The sequence below is a fragment of the Aplysia californica genome, unplaced genomic scaffold (assembly GCF_000002075.1).
Source record: "Aplysia californica isolate F4 #8 unplaced genomic scaffold, AplCal3.0 scaffold00308, whole genome shotgun sequence".
NCBI classification, from domain to species: Eukaryota; Metazoa; Mollusca; class Gastropoda; order Aplysiida; family Aplysiidae; genus Aplysia; species Aplysia californica.
In genome coordinates, this window is record NW_004797578.1 from 641,760 (window position 1) to 661,032 (window position 19,273).

The 19,273-nt window shown below is 37.1% G+C and overlaps 1 protein-coding gene across 3 annotated transcripts in view; it reads left to right on the forward strand.

Annotated features, from left to right (window-relative positions):
- The first annotated feature begins 5,748 nt into the window (after positions 1 to 5,748).
- The window catches only part of LOC101860420, a 64,833-nt gene continuing 51,308 nt past the window's right edge, over positions 5,749 to 19,273 (forward strand). For all 3 annotated transcript variants that reach the window (XM_013084665.2, XM_035970700.1, XM_035970701.1), the window contains exons 1-5: positions 5,749 to 5,894; positions 12,379 to 12,559; positions 13,023 to 13,080; positions 14,560 to 14,656; positions 16,057 to 16,148. In XM_013084665.2, coding sequence (XP_012940119.1) covers positions 12,392 to 12,559; positions 13,023 to 13,080; positions 14,560 to 14,656; positions 16,057 to 16,148 — 415 coding nt within the window. In that variant the 5' untranslated portion in view covers positions 5,749 to 5,894; positions 12,379 to 12,391. The remainder of the gene's footprint in view (positions 5,895 to 12,378; positions 12,560 to 13,022; positions 13,081 to 14,559; positions 14,657 to 16,056; positions 16,149 to 19,273) is intronic.

The following is a 19,273-nucleotide window of genomic DNA, read 5'->3' on the forward strand; positions in this document are numbered from 1 at the left end:
TTTGGTGTAATTTTGTAATTGTTGAACATGTATGTTGGGTTGTTTTTATTTTTTGGTTTTTGGTTTTTTTTCTCTTTTATTACCCAGGCAATGAACAGCTTTAATCATAATTTATTGCAGTGGTTTTATTTGTTTCATTTTGCAGTTGGCAGTTTTTAGGATGTAGGATCTAGTACTGTGAAGGTCAGGACTTGGAGGTGTGTAGTGGTTATAGACCTCAGTCTTTTACCCCAATCAACAGTTGTTTTTTTGTTGTTGTTATTGTTGTTTCTCTATTTTTTGAAGTTCCTAAAACATTTTACATTAGAATGTTTGCCATGCTTCCAAGCTTATTTTCTTGTTACAGTATTAAAGTTCTATTTCTGTTAAGATATATAAATGCTGTGCAATTTTCAGCTTTATGTGTTGAATGATAGTTAATGAATTTGAAAGCAGAATCAGCTATTCTCAGAAATTGATGTTGGCATAGGATGATCAGAGTAGGCCTACAGCTCCCAATTTTTTTGTCCAGTTTCAAATTATATAGATATAAGTCTCTCAGGAAATCATAGCAGGGCAATGCAAATGTTTTATGATAAGGATGACGAACGATACTATTTATACTATCCTTGTAAATATGTCTGAACTCACCTTTCATGTTGGTGTCCCAGTTTTGGTGCTAGGTCCGGGCCCACATTGCAGGCGAATGACGTCAAGCTTTTTTCTACGGGCCTTGTCAAACCCTTATTCATTGTGTCGTGTCTTGAATCAAGACAAAAGCCCCTTAAGTCCCATGCATATGTCGTCTATGTTGTTTGTAACTTAGCAGTTCTAATTTGTAGAAGAGCCCTCCGTCTTAGGACGTTTTTCTGTAACAATCTGTTATTGATTCTTCTACAGTTAGAAACTTTCAAGAGCATCTTTGGAAAGTTAATTTTGCTCAAGCTGTGTAAACGTCAGCAGAGTCCTCTTTCTTGAATGATTAACATAAATGTGTCACGACGCGGTGGAATCAGGCGCTCGTCAATTTTTTTGGAATATGGAGTATGTGGTATCATCTTAAAGCCTGTCCATTGGCATTGCCTCTGATGAATACATTAGGCCTACCCATTTATCTTTGATACAAGTCGAGATATTTGCGATTGAAGGAGGTGTGGTCGCCTGGTTTCAGAGGTAAAAATTATCGAGAAAATGGCCTCCAAAGTTTAGTTATTTCCTTTGCTTTTGAGTCCGTGGAAACTGAAAATGAACATCTTTTATGTATTTAATCATTGTTTTTCAGTAAAATCCACACTGAAATGTTTTTTAATGCCATAAATGGTGTTGAGCCGAAAAACAAACATTCTATAAAAATTCCCTGACCTGCGGAAAAATGCCAGTTTCTTCACTTTCATTATTTTGACAAGCGTCTGATTTCACCACACCGTCTCACAAATGTTTGTAAAATCTGCTGCCGTGTTAGTTGAGCCTGTAGTCGACTCATCCTGAGATATTTTGCCTGGATGCAGAAACCCATATGTGACATTGTATTTTCTCTGAATGTTTGACCTATCGCCTTACTGTGTCATACTCTTGTGGCATGTGTTAAACACAAAATGTGTAAAATGAATTGTCTGCTGTTACTGTTTAAAATTTTTATACCTGCAGTTGTTACTTTGAAAAAAGGCATACACATGCATACACATACACTACACATACATAGGGCCTACATTTTATGATGGTACATAATTACATATATATATATATATAAATATATAAATAATATATATGTTTTTCTTTTACTGCGCCTGGTGCGCTTTTGGCTGGTAACATTTATTTCTATCACATGCATGGTTCCTTGTTAAAACTTGAAGCAATTACTGAAAATCTTTATCTTACACGTATACTTTTTTCTTGTTTGTCTGTGTTTGTTATTTTGCATAATTTGCTTGAATACAATTATTGGATAAAATAGCTCTAATAATAGATAAAATAAAGATTATTCTTCAAACAAAGGTCTCTCTTTTTCATCATGAACTTCAGTTTAATGAAATATGTTTTGTTTAAGTACAGTGCTTTCTTTGTTTTCTGTGTACCAAGTGGGTGATTGGAGGGTGCTCTGGTTTGGTTTGTTCCTTCTTTCCTATCAAACTCCGTTCCCAAAGGGGGGACATTTCTCGTTCTAATACACAGTAGAATTGTAAATGGGCTGATCCAACAATGTCTTGCTCATAACTGCCTGCCTAAACTACAGCAGGGAACTGCTGCTTTTTCTTTCCTAATCCTTACTATCGTCATTTTCCTCTACTTCTTTTGTATGTTTGTCACACTCTTGTGACCCGCTATTTCCCGGGTGCCTTGATAGTCGAAGTCGAAGCAGACTTTGTGCTGTTGAAGCTAGAGAGGTGAGCAGAGTAAGTCTGATTCCCTGTAAGGTCTTCTCTGTTGACACCCACCCCTTGGCGCTCATATGGTGTAACGAGCACGTGCATTTATAATATTTGTCTAATTTTTTTTTTTTTAAGAATCTGTATTTTCCAAACATGATAAAAAAAAAGCATCTATGATTACTGTGAAGTAAAAAATCCTCATAGCAATGAATAAACTCACTCAGATTGTGAAGTAAAAAATCCTCATAGCAATGAATCAACTCACTCAGATTGTGAAGTAAAAAATCCTCAAAGCAATGAATAAACTCACTCAGATTGTGAAGTAAAAAATCCTCATAGCAATGAATAAACTCGCTCAGATTGTGAAGTAAAAAATCCTCATAGCAATGAATAAACTCACTCAGATTGTGAAGTAAAAAATCCTCATAGCAATGAATAAACTCACTCAGATTGTGAAGTAAAAAATCCTCATAGCAATGAATAAACTCACTCAGATTGTGAAGTAAAAAATCCTCATAGCAATGAATAAACTCACTCAGATTGTGAAGTAAAAAATCCTCATAGCAATGAATAAACTCACTCAGATTGTGAAGTAAAAAATCCTCATAGCAATGAATAAACTCACTCAGATTGTGAAGTAAAAAATCCTCATAGCAATGAATAAACTCACTCAGATTGTGAAGTAAAAAATCCTCATAGCAATGAATAAACTCACTCAGATTGTGAAGTAAAAAATCCTCATAGCAATGAATCAACTCACTCAGATTGTGAAGTAAAAAATCCTCATAGCAATGAATCAACTCACTCAGATTGTGAAGTAAAAAATCCTCATAGCAATGAATAAACTCACTCAGATTGTGAAGTAAAAAATCCTCATAGCAATGAATAAACTCACTCAGATTGTGAAGTAAAAAATCCTCATAGCAATGAATAAACTCACTCAGATTGTGAAGTAAAAAATCCTCATAGCAATGAATCAACTCACTCAGATTTTGAAGTAAAAAATCCTCATAGCAATGAATCAACTCACTCAGATTGTGAAGTAAAAAATCCTCATAGCAATGAATCAACTCACTCAGATTGTGAACATCAGTTTGCTGTGTCTGTATCATGCTGGACAATATCATGTGTGTGATTTGTGATTGGTTGGCGGCCGCTGCTATGTGGTTTGCTTCTTCTATCCTATCAAACATCCATCGTTCTTATCTCTCTTTTTGTTTATTTTGTGTTTGTTTCTGTCTTGTAACTCCTCTAATCTTCGGCATTTTTTTTACCTAATTGTGTTACAAGTTTCGTGAAACGCTTACTAAAACAAAACATGTAGGCCTGGTACAGGGCGATCTTAAACACGGTGGCAGTTGTAGGGGTTTACTTTACTCCCCACCTACTTTGCGAGATGGTGGGAGACATTAACCTAAAGAAATGCATTTCTGCTTCACGAGAAGATGAGATGCACTTCGGCCTCAAGACAGACCAATAAGACCGTGTATAGTTGATGGATCGGGTAGTAAGAATCTTTGCTGAGGCTATCTAGGAAACGGAGTTCTAAATATCATATTTATTTGAGAAGTCAATCCGTGGCGAGAAAGAATGTTTATTACAAAGAGCCTAAAGAGGCTTTCGCAACTTAATATTTTGTTCTCTGGCACGCCCTTAAAACATGGGTGGTTGGAGGGTGCAACGGGTTGATTACTTTTCATTCTCGCACTTATTTTTGTCTGGCTATCTTGCTTTTGTCCCTGTGCTAAGTGGTCGTTATGGAGTCGACATCCGATATATATGCTTCTCTTTAGATTTTTCAAACAAACTAATCAAACAACCCCCCCCCCCCCCCGGGCAGTGCCACTGGCTGTAGTGTCTTTAGGCCATTCCCAAAGGGGGGACATTTCTCGTTCAAGCACAGTAGAATTGTAAATGGGCTGATTCATGTCACGCTCATAACTGTGCTTGATCTACAACAGGGAACTGCTGCTTTTTCTTTCCTAATCCTTACTACATGTCATTTTCCTCTACTTCTTTTGTATGTTTGTCACTCTCTTGTGACCAGCTATTTCCGTGGTGCCTTGATAGTTGAAGCAGACCTTGTGCTGTTGAAGCTAGAGAGGTGAGCAGTCTAAGTCTGATTCCCTGTAAAGACTTCTCTGTTGACACCCACCCTTGGCGCTCATATGACCTTATGCAGCCGCGAGCGCCGTTAAACCCTCTACTATAATAATAATAATAATAATAATAATAATAATAATAATAATAATAATAATAATAATAAAAAATCAAACAAAGATTCTGAAACACAGTTTCTGTTTTGAAAGGGCGATGCTTATGAATTTTTAAATACCAATCTGGAAGAAGAACGGCTGCAAGAAAGACTTACACCTACCGAGGAATTTCCCTTCTGAGCCAAACAGGCAAGATGTACGCAAAGATCTTGGGAAAAGGCTTTAACAGCGTCAGCTACACCAGCTTGCCCTTCTCCTCAAACGTCCTAACATCCCCACTGAGACCAAAGCCAAACTCGTTCTCTCTATCTCCATACCCACATTGACTTACCAGTGCCAGACATGGACCCTGACCAAAAGTTTGGAACGTAAAATAACCACCTCCGAGGTGAGATGTCTAAGGAGAGCCGTCAACAAAACCAGACGGGACATAGTCAGAAACAACAAGATCAGAGACATGAAGGGAACAACACCTGCCCAATCCACTACATTCGGAGGCAAACAATCAGGTGGTTTGGACATCTCACACTTAATTGTGGCACCACCAGCTTGCCGAAAAAGCCTACTACATGTACAAAAAGTATCAGGATACATGGCAAGAGGAAGATCAAGAAAGACCTGGATCCAGGGTGTGAGAACATACAATATCCCACCCAGCCAGGCCATCAAACTTGCTAGAGACAGGGAGCTCTTTCTGCCCCTGACGCCCTAGATGAGGTACAAGAGGACGGATAAAGTAAAGTAGATCTAAGTAAAATGTTTACGAATCACAACCAATCACAGCACTGTTTAACTTAACACTCCGTCCCAATTTGGTTTGTGTTTTGGGAGGGCGGAGGGGATGGGGGGCTCTAGATTACAACATTCATGTACCGTGCCGTATAATTTTAACAATAGGACACATTGTTTTCGTCTCTGTGATATCTACACGAATACAGTCTTTACATAAAGTAAACTGGGGGAAAAAATCTGCAGTATTCGTAGCACACAAATATTTTCTTCTGACATTAATAAACTTTCATACTGCGTAAACCTCGTTCCATCGTGCATAACAGTCTTGCGAAAAATATAAGCCCGTGAATTTTTTCGCTGAAAAAAATGTATGCGTGAAAAACGTCTACGACACCGTGACACTTTAGGACCAAAGTAAACGCAACACCGCGCGATTACACAGGCATTTTGTTTACAAATGGCGAACCGTTGTCATATTGGCAGTGGTTTCATCGCCATTGAGTGGGAGTCTTCATTTTGAGATATAAACTCCGATGCTGAATGATGATAACGTTGTCACGGTTAACATCTGTATTAATATGAAACCCTGATAGTAAAGGTAAGCGGAATGTTTTCTGTTTTACTAGATATCTAGATCTAGATCTATAACCTAACGATCTGTTTTCTCCGAATTCGAATTGATTGCAAAGTAATCATTCATGTGTCTGTTCTGTATTTATGTGTTTGTGTGTGTGTGTGTGTGTGTGTGTGTGTGTGTGTGTGTGTGTGTACTGTGTGTGTGTGTGTGTGTGTGTGTGTGTGGAAGGAAAAGGGGGTGAGAGTTCTTTGACTTTTTCTTTTTTTTTCTAACTTAAATTACCAATGAACGCAGCATCTCTTTGGCCAATTTGCACATATATCCTGCCCTTGTGCTGTTTGTTAATGTTTGCTCATTATTTCTATTGTTTGTGTCTGATTTTGCAACTATCAAAGTGCATAATATGTGTCAACATTTTGTTGTGTAAAAGTACTAAGACTGGTGTCTAGGCTATAATTTGGGCATCGCGATAAAACAAAGTCGCATAAACTTAGAATCGCGTTTCAAAACTGAATCGAAACTTCCGATTTTTGGTGGAAACGCTTGACCTGGCAGTCAATCATATATACCCCAGGATGGAAGGAAAATCCCTGAACCACCAGTTTAAGATGCTATTCACAAATGACAGAATCCCATTCGAGCCGAGACGCGGCCTCGGTAATCATGAAGGTCTCCTCCAGGTCTTAGTGGGCAACTAAGCTGGCCTAGTGGATGGTTATTGGAAGAAAAAGAAAATCAGAAAACAGAGATGGAAAAACTAGCAGAAAATACGCCCTGCAACTAGTAATTCAATGGAAAAGAGAAGCTTATAGTCTTCCATATTCTTCAAGCAAATAGCCTCTGGCTTGAAAAAGAAAAAAACACAAATGGGGAAAATTTTGTAAGAAAGGAAAACCCACATATGCACATTGCTCTATTACAGGAAACTCTCCATTCATCCTGTGACATAAACATCACTGGGTATACCTCTTATCCTTCCAATGTGAAGGCTGCCGAGGGATTATAACCTATATCAGAAATGACATCCAGAATGAAATAGCGAGCTCCTTAATTGTCACCCCACAGACGCCAGTGGTATGGCAACTTTATGACTCCCATTGTCCCCCAAGTAGCACTCTGAACTTCCTGGAACAGAGTACTATCTTTAAGAAGTCGGTCATAGCTGGTGACCTTAATGGACACTCCCCCCTTTGGGGCTACTCTGACCAAAACAACACAGTAAAAGGATTGAAGAACTATGTCAATCCTCTAACCTTATCTTTCTCCAAGATGAGGATTCAACTAAAACCCTTCTTCATAGGAGGCATGGGACCCTCCACAGACCAGATCTCACCCTGGTCTCTGCTGATCTACACAACTACTGCAGTGAAGAGGTGCTAGACTGTATATCTAGTAACCATCGTCCCGTTCTCACCAAAATCAGTATATTGAGACACAGACAAACGAAAAGAAGAACCTTTTGGAACTCCAAGAAGGCAAACTGGGATCTCTTCAGAAAAAACAGCTGAGGACACCGTTAAGCTGGATGATCTAGACAATAAAAGTATAGACGCCCTTAATAGTGAACTCACCTCCGCCATCTTAGATGTTGCAAACAGGGTTGGGTTGATTTAAATCAGTTGATTTTTTAAATTTTAAATCAACTTGATTTTTTAAATAAAAATCAGTGATTTAAATCACTTTTTAAAAAAATTTATTTTTATTCAGTTTTTACATATTTCAACATTCAGAATTCCTTTCCTTGGTTACATAAAACAGATATAAGGTTAAGTGGACTAATATAATCATGTTTAAAAGTCTGCTTTCCCTCCTTTCACTGTAAAATAATACAGTATTCAATTTACTTTTTTTTCCATAATTGAAATCAAAGCTGGGTTGATTTAAATCAGTTGATTTTTTAAATATTTTAATCAACTTGATTTTTAAAATGAAAATCAGTGATTTAAATCACTTTAAAAAAATGTATTCAGTTTTTACATATTAGAACATTCAGAATTCCTTTCCTTGGTTTTATTAATCAGATGTAAGGTTTAGTAGACTAATATAATCATGCTTAAAAGTCTGCTTTCCCCCCTGTCACTGTAAAATAATACAGTATTCAATTGACTTTTTTTTCATAATTGAAATCAGGGTTGGGTCGATTTAAATCAGTTGATTAAAAAAAAAATTAAACCAACTTGATTTTAAAAATAAAACTCAGTGCTTTAAATCACTTTTAAAAATGTATTCTGTTTTTACATCTTTAAACATTCAGAATTTCTTTCCTTGGTTTTACAAAACAGATATAAGGTTTAGTAGACTAATATAATCATGCTTAAAAGTCTGCTTTCCCCCTGTCACTGTAAAATAATACAGTATTCAATTTACTTTTTTTTTCATTATTGAAATAAACATTTTCTTTTTCTTTTTAGACAAACACAAGCGCGCGCGCGCACACACACACACACACACACACACACACTGTAATAAAATGCAAGTTTATCTATGCTATCCCCCCCCCCCCCCTTCCTTTTAGACTGACATTTTCTTCATTTTTTCACTATATATATATATATATATAGCAGATTAAGGTTTTCTTTTGCGGTTGCTTAAATTAAACATTAGTTAAAATAAAGACAATGCATTTTGCAGTAAAAGAACATACTTTTAGCAACCAAAAATCCCAAACTGTGTCGACATTAAAAAAAAAAAAAAAAAATCCGATTTAAATAAAATAAATCTTGATTTAAATTTAAAAAATCAATTTTTAAAATTTGTATTTAAAAAATCAAAAAAATCACCAACCCTGGTTGCAAAAGAAAGAGTATCCCACAGGGGTGCAGAACCAACCATAAACCCTTTTGAAATGAGCGCTTGGAGAAAGCTACAGAAACTAAAAATGATGCCAGACATGAATATGAGACTGATCTAAAAAATATGGACCAGAAAATTAGATACAAAAAGGCTATAGCAGAGGCTAAACTTGTTACCAAGGAATCTAAGAAGGAAGCCTGGACACAGAAGTGTGAGGGACTCAATTTACATCAAGGTGGACGTGAAGCCTGGTCACTTCTAAATAACCTCAGTGGGGAAAAGAAAGGAAAGAAAACCCCATACCACTACGCACAGAAACTGAACTTCTCACCTCCGAGTTAAAAAAGCAGAACACTTTAACAAACTTTTTGCCTCAATTAACCTAGCATCTGCGTTTGTTGAGGCTGCGGGCCGCGATTTTCGCATTTTCAAAAAAAGACAAAACAACAAAGCTATTTCATAACATATTAGACATGCGTTTTGATAAGTTTTACGATGCCCATGTGTGTCTATTTTCATGCCGAGAATATAAGTATATTACGTTACATACTGTTTATATTGCTGTTCGTCTTTTGTTTTTCCCTCTTTGTTGTGTTTTAATTTGTTGGTGTGTTAATTTTTCTAAAAATTGTTCTGATGATATGGGTTTTTTTTTGTGTGTGTTTATTTGTTATACAGCGTAATGTCATTTAATTTGATTCTGTTCCTACCCTTTAAAAATATAAATGTGTTATGTTAGAACGTGTCTCCACCAAAACCGATTACTGACACTGGCACGCCCCAATTGTGTGTGATTCCATAATTTACACCTAAAATCCTGTAGGCCTACTTTTTCTTGAATTACACACGTTTAGGGTTAAAACAGCCAATCTTCGAATTGGTGGACACGCGCCCTAATTTGTTCCTTTTTGTGGTTATTTATCCGTGCTGTTCTAATATTGATTTCATTCTGTTGTGAAACCTTTATTTTTCACGATTTTATACACTGGGTGACTACAAATGATATTCTGGATGCTTAAAACAGAGCACAAGAAATTCTGGTGCTTCAGATGAAGTTACCTCTATCAATTATTGATTTATACGTCGTGACAGAGAGTTGAAAGCTTGAAAATTAATGGCAACTTTTTTGGCAACTTTTGCCACTTTTTGCAGCAACTTTTGAACAAAAAAGTGGCAACATACGCAAATGCTAGATTAACAAAAGCCGTAAAAGGAATGACCTGGACAGGCGTGCACTGAGCGTTCTGAAAGAAAAAGAGAAAGACTGGATGACACCGAGTATCTACCAGGACTTCTTAACTAAACGAGAGTTGGACTTTGCAATCAAGAAACTGAAGAAGAGAGAAAGCCCAGGTCCTGATAAAGTACACAATGAGATGCTGCAATACATTGGTGAAAAAGCCAAATTGCTACTTTTCAAGCTCTATAACAGAACTTGGACTGAGGTAAATCTACCTAAAGCATGAAAACTAGCTACTATAAACCCAATCTTAAAGAAAGGAAAGAAGGCAAATGAGCCTAAAAACTACCGTCCAATATCACTCACGTCCAGTATTGGCAAGCTCTGTGAAAGAATCCTCAATTCTCATCTTTATTGGTGGCTTGAATCTTCAGGTCTGATCTCCCAGAATCAAGCAGGGTTCAGGTCAAAAGGCATGACAGAAGACCAGCTCCTCAGGCTTACACCGAAAATCATTGATGGATTTCAAAGAGGGGAACAAACAACGGCTGTGTTTGTGGATCTCCAACAGGCCTCTGATAGAGTGTGGAGGAAATGACTACTCTTAAAACTGCAGAACATGGGAATCAAGGGAAATATGTACTCCAGGATTAAATCATTTCTTATAGATAAAATGATCTAGACCCAGATGAATGAAACCCTATCTTCAAAAGCAGTACTTGAGGAAGGACTCCCACAGGGATCTTCCATCAGCTGTACCTTATTCCTTGTCTTCCTCAATGATGTTTCAGATGTTCTCAAAACAGAAAAAGCCTTTTTTGCTGATGACCTGCTCCTTTGGCACACTAGAGACTCAACAACAATACGCAGACGAAGACTACTCGATGATCTAAATTCCCTAGGAACCTATTGCCATTTATGGAAGATGAAAGTAAATTGCGAAAAAAACTGTCTCTGTTTTTACAAGAAGCTTTACCTTGCAAATGAAGAAATCCCTCTCAAAATAAATGGTACCAACTTGAACAAAGAAAATAACCCAGTGTATCTTGGAGTACAACTTGACAGTAAGCTCGACTTGAAACAACACACCAACAACCTTAGGTAGAAGGCTATGGAGAGACGTAATCTCATCAAACGACTAGCTAGTACGGACTGGGGATCAGACAAGAACTCCTTGAGAGTCCTCTATTTAGGATATACTAGAGCTGTTTTTGATTATCATCTTGTTTTACAAAACATGTGCATAAAACTACAAAGAACTCAATGGACACCATCCAAAACCAAGCTCTTCGTCTTATCTCCTGCGGACAGCCTTTCAACACTAGAAACACTTGAAAGTGGGACTAATGTGAACAAAGATATATCACACTTGATTTGGAGTCTACATCATTTGGTAAGTAGGCACCATATCAGAGTAGTCCTACAATGGATTCCTGCTCACTCTGGGATACCGGGAAATGAAATAGCTGATGCTCTAGCAAAGAAATGAGCTAGCCTCCCTCAGCCTGATATTCCTACTGATTACACCACCTGCTGCCAAATGATCAAGTGAAACCTCAAGGAAGACTGGATGAATGCATGGGCCACAGGTACAACAGGAAGGATAATGTATGGCCACATGAATAAACCACTGATCAAAGATCCAATCAATGAGTTGAGGGGAGATCAATCCATAATCTTCCAACTTAGAACACAACATATACCCCTCAATCAACATCTCAACCGAATTTGAGTAAAGCAGTCAGCTGCCTGCCCGTATGTGACTACCCCTCAGAGACAGTGGAACATCATCTGTTCTTCTGTAGAAAACTAACCAATTTGAGGGGATGTTTTCTTCCCAAGCTACCTCACACATCTAACTGCCTCTACTCCTCAAGACAACAATTAGAACAGACATGCAACTATTACAGAATGGCATTATGCTGAAGAGTTGACTCTCAGATGCTACTGGATCACTAACAACAACAACAACATATTATAATCTTTATTTTAACATGGATATGTGGATTGGAATAAAATCTAAGCTAGAATTGTTGGTCGGTTCTCGAGCCGTCAGGGGTGGCTTGTCATAGCGAAGTCACTTTCATTGCGCCGCTGCCCACGGCCCGGCGTAGCGAATGAGTTAATGAAAAATGTTGATTAAAGGCATGAAAAGTGTAAATTTGCATAATCCGAGGACTCTCAAGCTTTGGAAGTCATCAAACTTTGGCGGGCATTTTCTAGCTAATTTTACCTCTGAAACTGGGAGACCCACACCTCCTTGATTTGCAAATATCTGGATTTTTTTTAAAGATAGTTTGGTAATGTTTTCATCAAAAGCAGGACAAACGAACTATAATTTTAAGATGATACCAATAGCTCCACTTGCCCAAAAATTCTCTAACACCTGATTCCTCCAAGTCATGACAAAATGCCTGTGCTTTGACTAGCTATGTTTACACTCTTTAAGGAGAAAGTATACGGGGAAAAAAGGACTAAAGGGCTTAAATTTATTATTGTCCTCTCTCTTTCCTCATTTTTCTTTCGGAACAGGAAGTAACTAATAATGGCTCACATCAAGATGCCGGACCGCAACCGTGTGGCGGACCGGAAGATGGCAAAACTTCAACAGCAGCTTCACAACATGGAGCAACAAATGGAAGAACAGGCGGAGCTACGTAGGAAAGCAGAGCAGTTGCAGAGTATGGAAACGTTGCGGATGCAGCAAGCAGTTGTAAGTTATTCTCTTTTTTAAAAACTCTTTGTCAGTCTGTTAGTCAAGTAGTCTTTACTTTATATTAGGCAGCTCGTCAATGTGGTGAAACACCGCTATGTGCCAGCACCTGGATAATGAAGATTAATCTTGATCTTATCTTATTTTTTCTAATCTTAAAACTGATTTTTTTGCTACCTCTGACTTAAATCGCCACTCCACCCCCCTTCCATATAGCTTTAAGAGTCCCTGGAATTGAAACTTACATTTTTTTTCAGTAAAATCCATAGGCCTACATAATTATGAGTATATGTATTTTTGAATAGACATAAGATGTGTTGAGTTCCCCTCCCAAAATCGATAAAAATTGCCAAACTGGCAACAAAAATGCCGATTATCTTGATTTCTTTATTTTGACGAGCGCCTGATTTCACCACAATGCCTCACATATAAGTTTTCTGTTTCTTTTTTTGTCCATTTTCAGGAAAGAGCAAATAGCAGCAACATGGTGCTGCAGGACGAGATTGAAAGACTCTATAACAGTGAGTGGGCACTGGCATGAGTATTTCACTATGAAATGAATGAATTAAAGAAAACAAATTAACCCATAAACATAATATTCATACACATGATAAAAGCCCTCATTTTCAAGAGCATAGGCATCAGTTACTGATATCGATTAATAAAGATTTACAAAACCACATTGGTATCATATATCTGTATATGGTCATTATTTTTGTGTCGGTGGCCAAGTGGTTAGGCTCTCGGACTCGCAACCGTAAGGTTGTGGATTCGAATCCCGTTAGGGGCCCGACGTTGTGTCCTTGGGAAAGGAACTTTTCACAAATTTTCCACAGGTGGAAATGGGTACCCGGCTATAGATAGTGAACGATCTTGTCAGTTTGATAGTGTTTGAGCGCGTGAAATCCGCAGCTCGCTCTGTATGCTTCCGCGGAAGCCGAGAATGTTTCTGAGTGTTCTCACAGGGTCTGCTGGGGTAATAATAGCTGTAAAGCACATAGAGCATGCTCTTGAGCATGGATATGCGCTATTATAAATGCAATTATTATTTTATTATGGATGGGTGTAGACCTACTCTCGTCAATGGGTCATGACACAGTGGAATCAGGCTTTCTTCACGGTTCTGGCCATGATGATCTAATTGTAGGGTAGTTATGTTTTTAAGTGCGTGTGAAGTAAACGGGCAACTGCACATCCAATTGCACATACTTTTCCTGAGGCAGCAGAGGATAGTTTAGTGAAATACAGGAAAAGTATAATAAGAGTTTGACTATTCACTATTAAACCTGGTCCTGTATTATTTTAGCCTTTTAACGAGTTCTCAAACCTTGACGCTAATGATATGAAGATAGATTTTTTTTACCAAAAAGGGGAAGGGCAATTCTATGTTATTGGTTAGCTATGCAACAATAGTGAATATCTTTGGTCCAGATTTGTTTCTTCTAACTTGTAACTGTTTGATCATAAAAATCGATCTCTTACAGCTGAATATATCTTGAACCTAAATAAATTACAGATATTGGATCTTAAATTCAAAGTATTTGGTAAAGTTGACCTGAACCTTATCATACTGTAAAAAAAGCTTCATGAATTCATTCTCTGGTTAATTGGATAGATTTGATCTCATTTTGTTACCTAATGGCAATCTTGAGAAGAAAAAGACAAAGAAAAAAAATAACTCCTGTAAATATTGCTGATCAGAAATGGTCATCACTGTCTCAATGAGCCCAACAAAAACTTCAGAGAGCATTTACCTGTCTGATATCTGACATGATTATGAAATCAGTAAAAGTTAAATTCAACTCCCTTGGTCTTCAGATCGCTGCATGCTGTTTCCTTTCCCTGACAGATATAATTGTGACCCTACTATGATCCCCATAGTGACCTCGAATGTTGCATGTGAAGTCAAGTAGTTCCTAATGGGGGATTATATTTATTTTTTTTTACCATTGAGTAATTGATCAATACAATGGGTTTCTTTGTTTGTTTTTCTGTCACAGGTCCCAGTCCGTCAACTAGCAAAATTTTGGAGGAGGTTATGACTTTAAGGACGAAAGAATTCCAGAAATCACAGGCGAAGAAAGCTGCCACAATAAAGTAAGCAGTAAAAATCTTTTTGTCTTACTCTGTCTGAAAAAAAAGTGGATATAATTTGCATGTTGATCTTCTTCTTCTCGATCGCATCACACTTGAAGTCCGGTATCTGTCATAAATTGGGCCGTCCTGCTCAGTTCATCTGGCGGCCCATATAGCTTCTCTTGTAGCGTCAGTGGAGTTGGCCACATTTCCTGTCTCAGGGCCCTGTGTGTCTTGCAGTGCTGAAGTGCATGTTGATGTCTCCAGGGATTTAAGAAAATCATGTACTTGTTTTCAAGGACATTCACTGACAAAGAAACTTAAAGCCATGCATTCTGTATACAGTTGTCTCATTCTGTTTCATCTTGAATAATCTGCTTTCATGTAAGCATACATTTTGGGGATTTGTTTGCGTCCTGTGACCAAATATGCTTTTTCAATTATTATAGCATACTCTGTCAAGTCTTTCTTGTCCTTTATCTGTGAAATAGTCAACTCATTAGTATAATGGTGAACAAACCTTCGAACAATTACATTATTGTTAATGTTCATTAGTATAATGGTGAACAAACCTTCTAACAATTACATTATTGTTAATGTTCATTAGTATAATGGTGAACAAACCTTCTAACAATTACATTATTGTTAATGTATGAAAAGGTCAGGAGGTGCAGTACACTTCTGTAAGAGTGACTGAAAAAGTTATGGTGGATGCTGTATTCTTACCTAGAAATCCTCAACAATTATAACTAAAAATGATCATAGGTTGTCCATGATAGGTAGGGCCATAAGAGGTGGCCACCTGAATGATGCCTATGTAAAACTTTCACTGTTTACAACTTAACGTACTTACTTCATAAGATGTATAACCCCTTATATGGTGAAAGAACACATTTAGAACTGCTTGCTCAAAAGCACATTATGTTGTATACAGTTGAAATTATTGAAGACGGCCACCCATTGTTGAATAGAAAAAAATGGCCATCTGAGACAGGTGGAAGTCATACTCAGTGGCAATATAATGTAAAAGAAATGCAAAGGGGAAATGGGAAGCGGTCTTGTGTACAGGTGATTGTCTTATCCAGGTGGTGGTTAGAGCAGGTTCGACTGTTCTTTGACATAGCGTCTCTTCCTTCTTTCCTTTTTTCTTTATTTTTCTTTTCTCTGGTTTCTGGACCTAGACCTTTGACTTCTAATTGACCTGAGTATACCAGAATGTAGGTTGATACCTTAACATCATAAAAATCCATTTCCTAATTTGTCGTTTTTAGTGCTGCCAAAACGCTTTCTGTCCTTTTTTAACTTTTTGTTTTACTGTTTTATAATAATGTCTGTAAAAATGGTTGGATAGAATTGTATTGTTTTTGTCTCTTCTATTAAAAAAAAATTTTGTTGTTGCTTTATTGTCTGTTGCCCTGTAGGAACTTGGCCATGGAGCGACAGAAAATCATGGAAGCAAGAAATAGACTCAGGGAAAAGAATGACGTGTTCCGGTCAGTGCCTTCCCCTATTGGTAAGGAAACTCAACGCTATTGGGGACATAAGTATTCCCTGTACACACCAGTGTTTTTAGACACATATCGAAGCTCATACTTACCTGCACTTGACGAAAGTGGTTACTTTACATATTTTCCAAGAAAAAGAAGGAGAAAACTTATATATTGCGACCCTGATGGTATTTTTCTGCCTGTGCCATTGCCATAGCAGTACACAACTATTATAATGTAGACTGTTTTTGTTTTATTTTTTAAGAATTGGTTTTACGCCTCTGTAGGTCATTTTGAAGCCACTTTGATCTGAAAAAGGAAAGAAAGAGGGTAGATATTATACAGTTAGTAAATTTCTGAATATCTGAACAAAGATGAGCTTGTTTGATACTCCCTCATGAGAGGGGTTGCATCTCCTGTTGATGTACAGTGGGTCTATAGTTATTAACCCCCAAACTCGTTGTGTCTGTGAAAGCAAGTCTTTGAAAAACAGGAAAAAAACTATTGCACAAGTCAATATATTGCACTTCTATGAGTCAGTACCAATTCAGCATGAGTGTATGAAAATTCACCTCAAATTACTCATTTTGAAGTGGTCATTATATTTGATAGCTGAAGATGTTGCTTTGTATTACTTTCTGATGTTTGGGAGCAGCTGTGTAGATTAATTTTGTTTGTGACCTATTCACTCTATTTTCTCTAACCACCCATTCAGACTGATCAGCGCCTGATCTTCTAAATGATTTAATCATCGTGTAGAATTTAGACGTTTTCTTAAGTAGTGGCAGGGACTTTTCTACTAACAACTCATCGGTCATGTTCTTCATTAGAAAATTTAACATGTAAATGCGAGTGGATGGAGGGTGCTATTGTTGGTCACACTTCTACACTTTCCTTCTGTTGGTTCTGTCTGTCTTTCTTACTTTTTCCCTGCACTGAATAACCATGACTGTGTCAATGTGCTTCTCTTTACTTAAACAAACAAAGGCAATTCAAGCCTTTTAATTTATCATAACAGTGGATAGCAAACATCAATGCATGTAATGTGTACCGAATGAAATGTTAAAAAAAAAAAGGTGATATCTCAACTATTGGCAAATAATATTGAGGGGGAAAATATGAGCAGTTTGCTGCTGTTTTGCTTTTAAAGCAAAGTAAATTTTAAGTAAGGAGAGAAGCAAAATATAGAGAAGGTATTTCTTGTTATAACCTTATATGACATGTGAACAATCGTGTTGAAATCAGGCACTTGTCATATTATTGAAAATAAAGAAACTGATAATAATATGTTTCCATGGGTTGGGTAATTCCTATTGGAACTTTGTTTGGGGGGGCTCAACACCTTTTATTTAAGAACACATATCTGAGGGGATTTTACTGAAAAACATGGATGGAAGGCACAAACTAATTTAAATTTGCAGTTTTCAAGGACTCACAAGCTGTAGAGGTCACCAAACTTTCAAATGCCCAGATATTAATGAGCGCCTGATTCCTCACGTCATGACACAAATGATGTGCTTTTGGAACACTTTATATGCCTGCTGTGTTTTTTTTGCAGTATTTTGTTTGTGCTTCACACTTCTCTTTTCAAACACATGCTGATCTTTTATGTATCTAGTCACTCCTATTTTCACATAACATCTTTGTAATATGTAGACTATCATTTAGTGATGTATGATGATAGCCCATCAATATGACATATGTAGCATGCTGATGCTTTGACTGAATTATGTACTTGAAGAATTTCTTACCAAAACTGTTATCATGTATTGCTTAATGAAATGACTAAACAATCCTTCTATGTCACACAGAATAATCAGTTGGTCACTGTAACTGTCTCTTCTTCAAATTCTAAGAGTTATAACATTATTATTTGATGTTTTGAACGGGTGCTTGTTTGCTCAAATACTGTGAGCACAGCTTTATAAAAAGCCAAAGCACTTTTTAACTCTTTCTTTTCGTTGGTCTCCTTTCTATTCCTCTCTCTTGGCTTGTGACATTTTTCTATGTTAAGTAGAAATAATAACTCTCATGGAACATGTTGGTGGAACAAGGGTCAGTTTTGACATGGACAAAGTAAGTCCCATAAATGACCTTAGCTGTCCCAGCATCACATTAAATGAACACCACACTGGCCTGGCACAGAGCTGGGGGGAAAATCTCTGGTATGGAAAGAGTTAAGTAAATACTTTTTACATAAAATGTAATATTTTCTTTTCTTTATAGACTCTCAGTTCAGCTTTTAAGATTTTGTTGTAAGTTGAGAACTTCTAGAGCATGGTCATACCTTTGATGGATTAACCTGGAGTCTACTTGTTACATAAACTTGGGTAGGAATTGAGAAAAAAAATGTTTTTCTGTCCAAAAATGTGTAATTTTGTTCCTTTTCTTGCTCAGGAATTGAGGTAGCAATATGTCCAGCACGAAGATTATGTGGTCAAAATATTTCCCATCTAGAAACAAGATCTGGACTGTTTTGTCATGTTAGTTATATTTCAATAACTGTGAAAGTTACAAACATTACTGACGGAATGTTGTGTCACTGCAGTAAGAAGAAAAACATGTGGACATAATACACTTTAAAAAACAAAAAAATATAATATGATTCCAGTCTAACTTTAGGCTATATTTATATGTACATGTATGTCTCCTCTCATCAAGACATTGTCAACACTGAGAGTGGCACAATAAAGGTAAAAACGCACTCTTTTCTCCTGTTTCCAACAACTTGTTCTTTATTTCCGTAAAGCTGCAATGCATGTTATCAGTCATAGATGCCCTTGAGGCTTCGTGTGCGAAAAAAGCTTGAACTTCTGAAGAGGAGGGGGTGAGTTGTGAGGTTGTCTGTCCCCGTTGTTTTATGCAAGAAAAATTCTGAAATTATGCAAACTGAGCCCAAAAATGTGAAATTATACGATTCTGTTAATTTTATCAAAGGATAATAAAGGAAAATAATCAGAAATTATGCAAAAAATGATCAAATTTTGCTAAATTATGCGTGGTGCATAAAACCACGGGGACAGGGTTGTACTATCTTTGAAGGACGTTGGAATTCAAAGACACACATACAAGATGTCCATTGGTTTATGTCATTTGGAACCCTAAACATGCATGCAACTGGCGTCAGGGGCTGTCGAAACAATTAATGGTA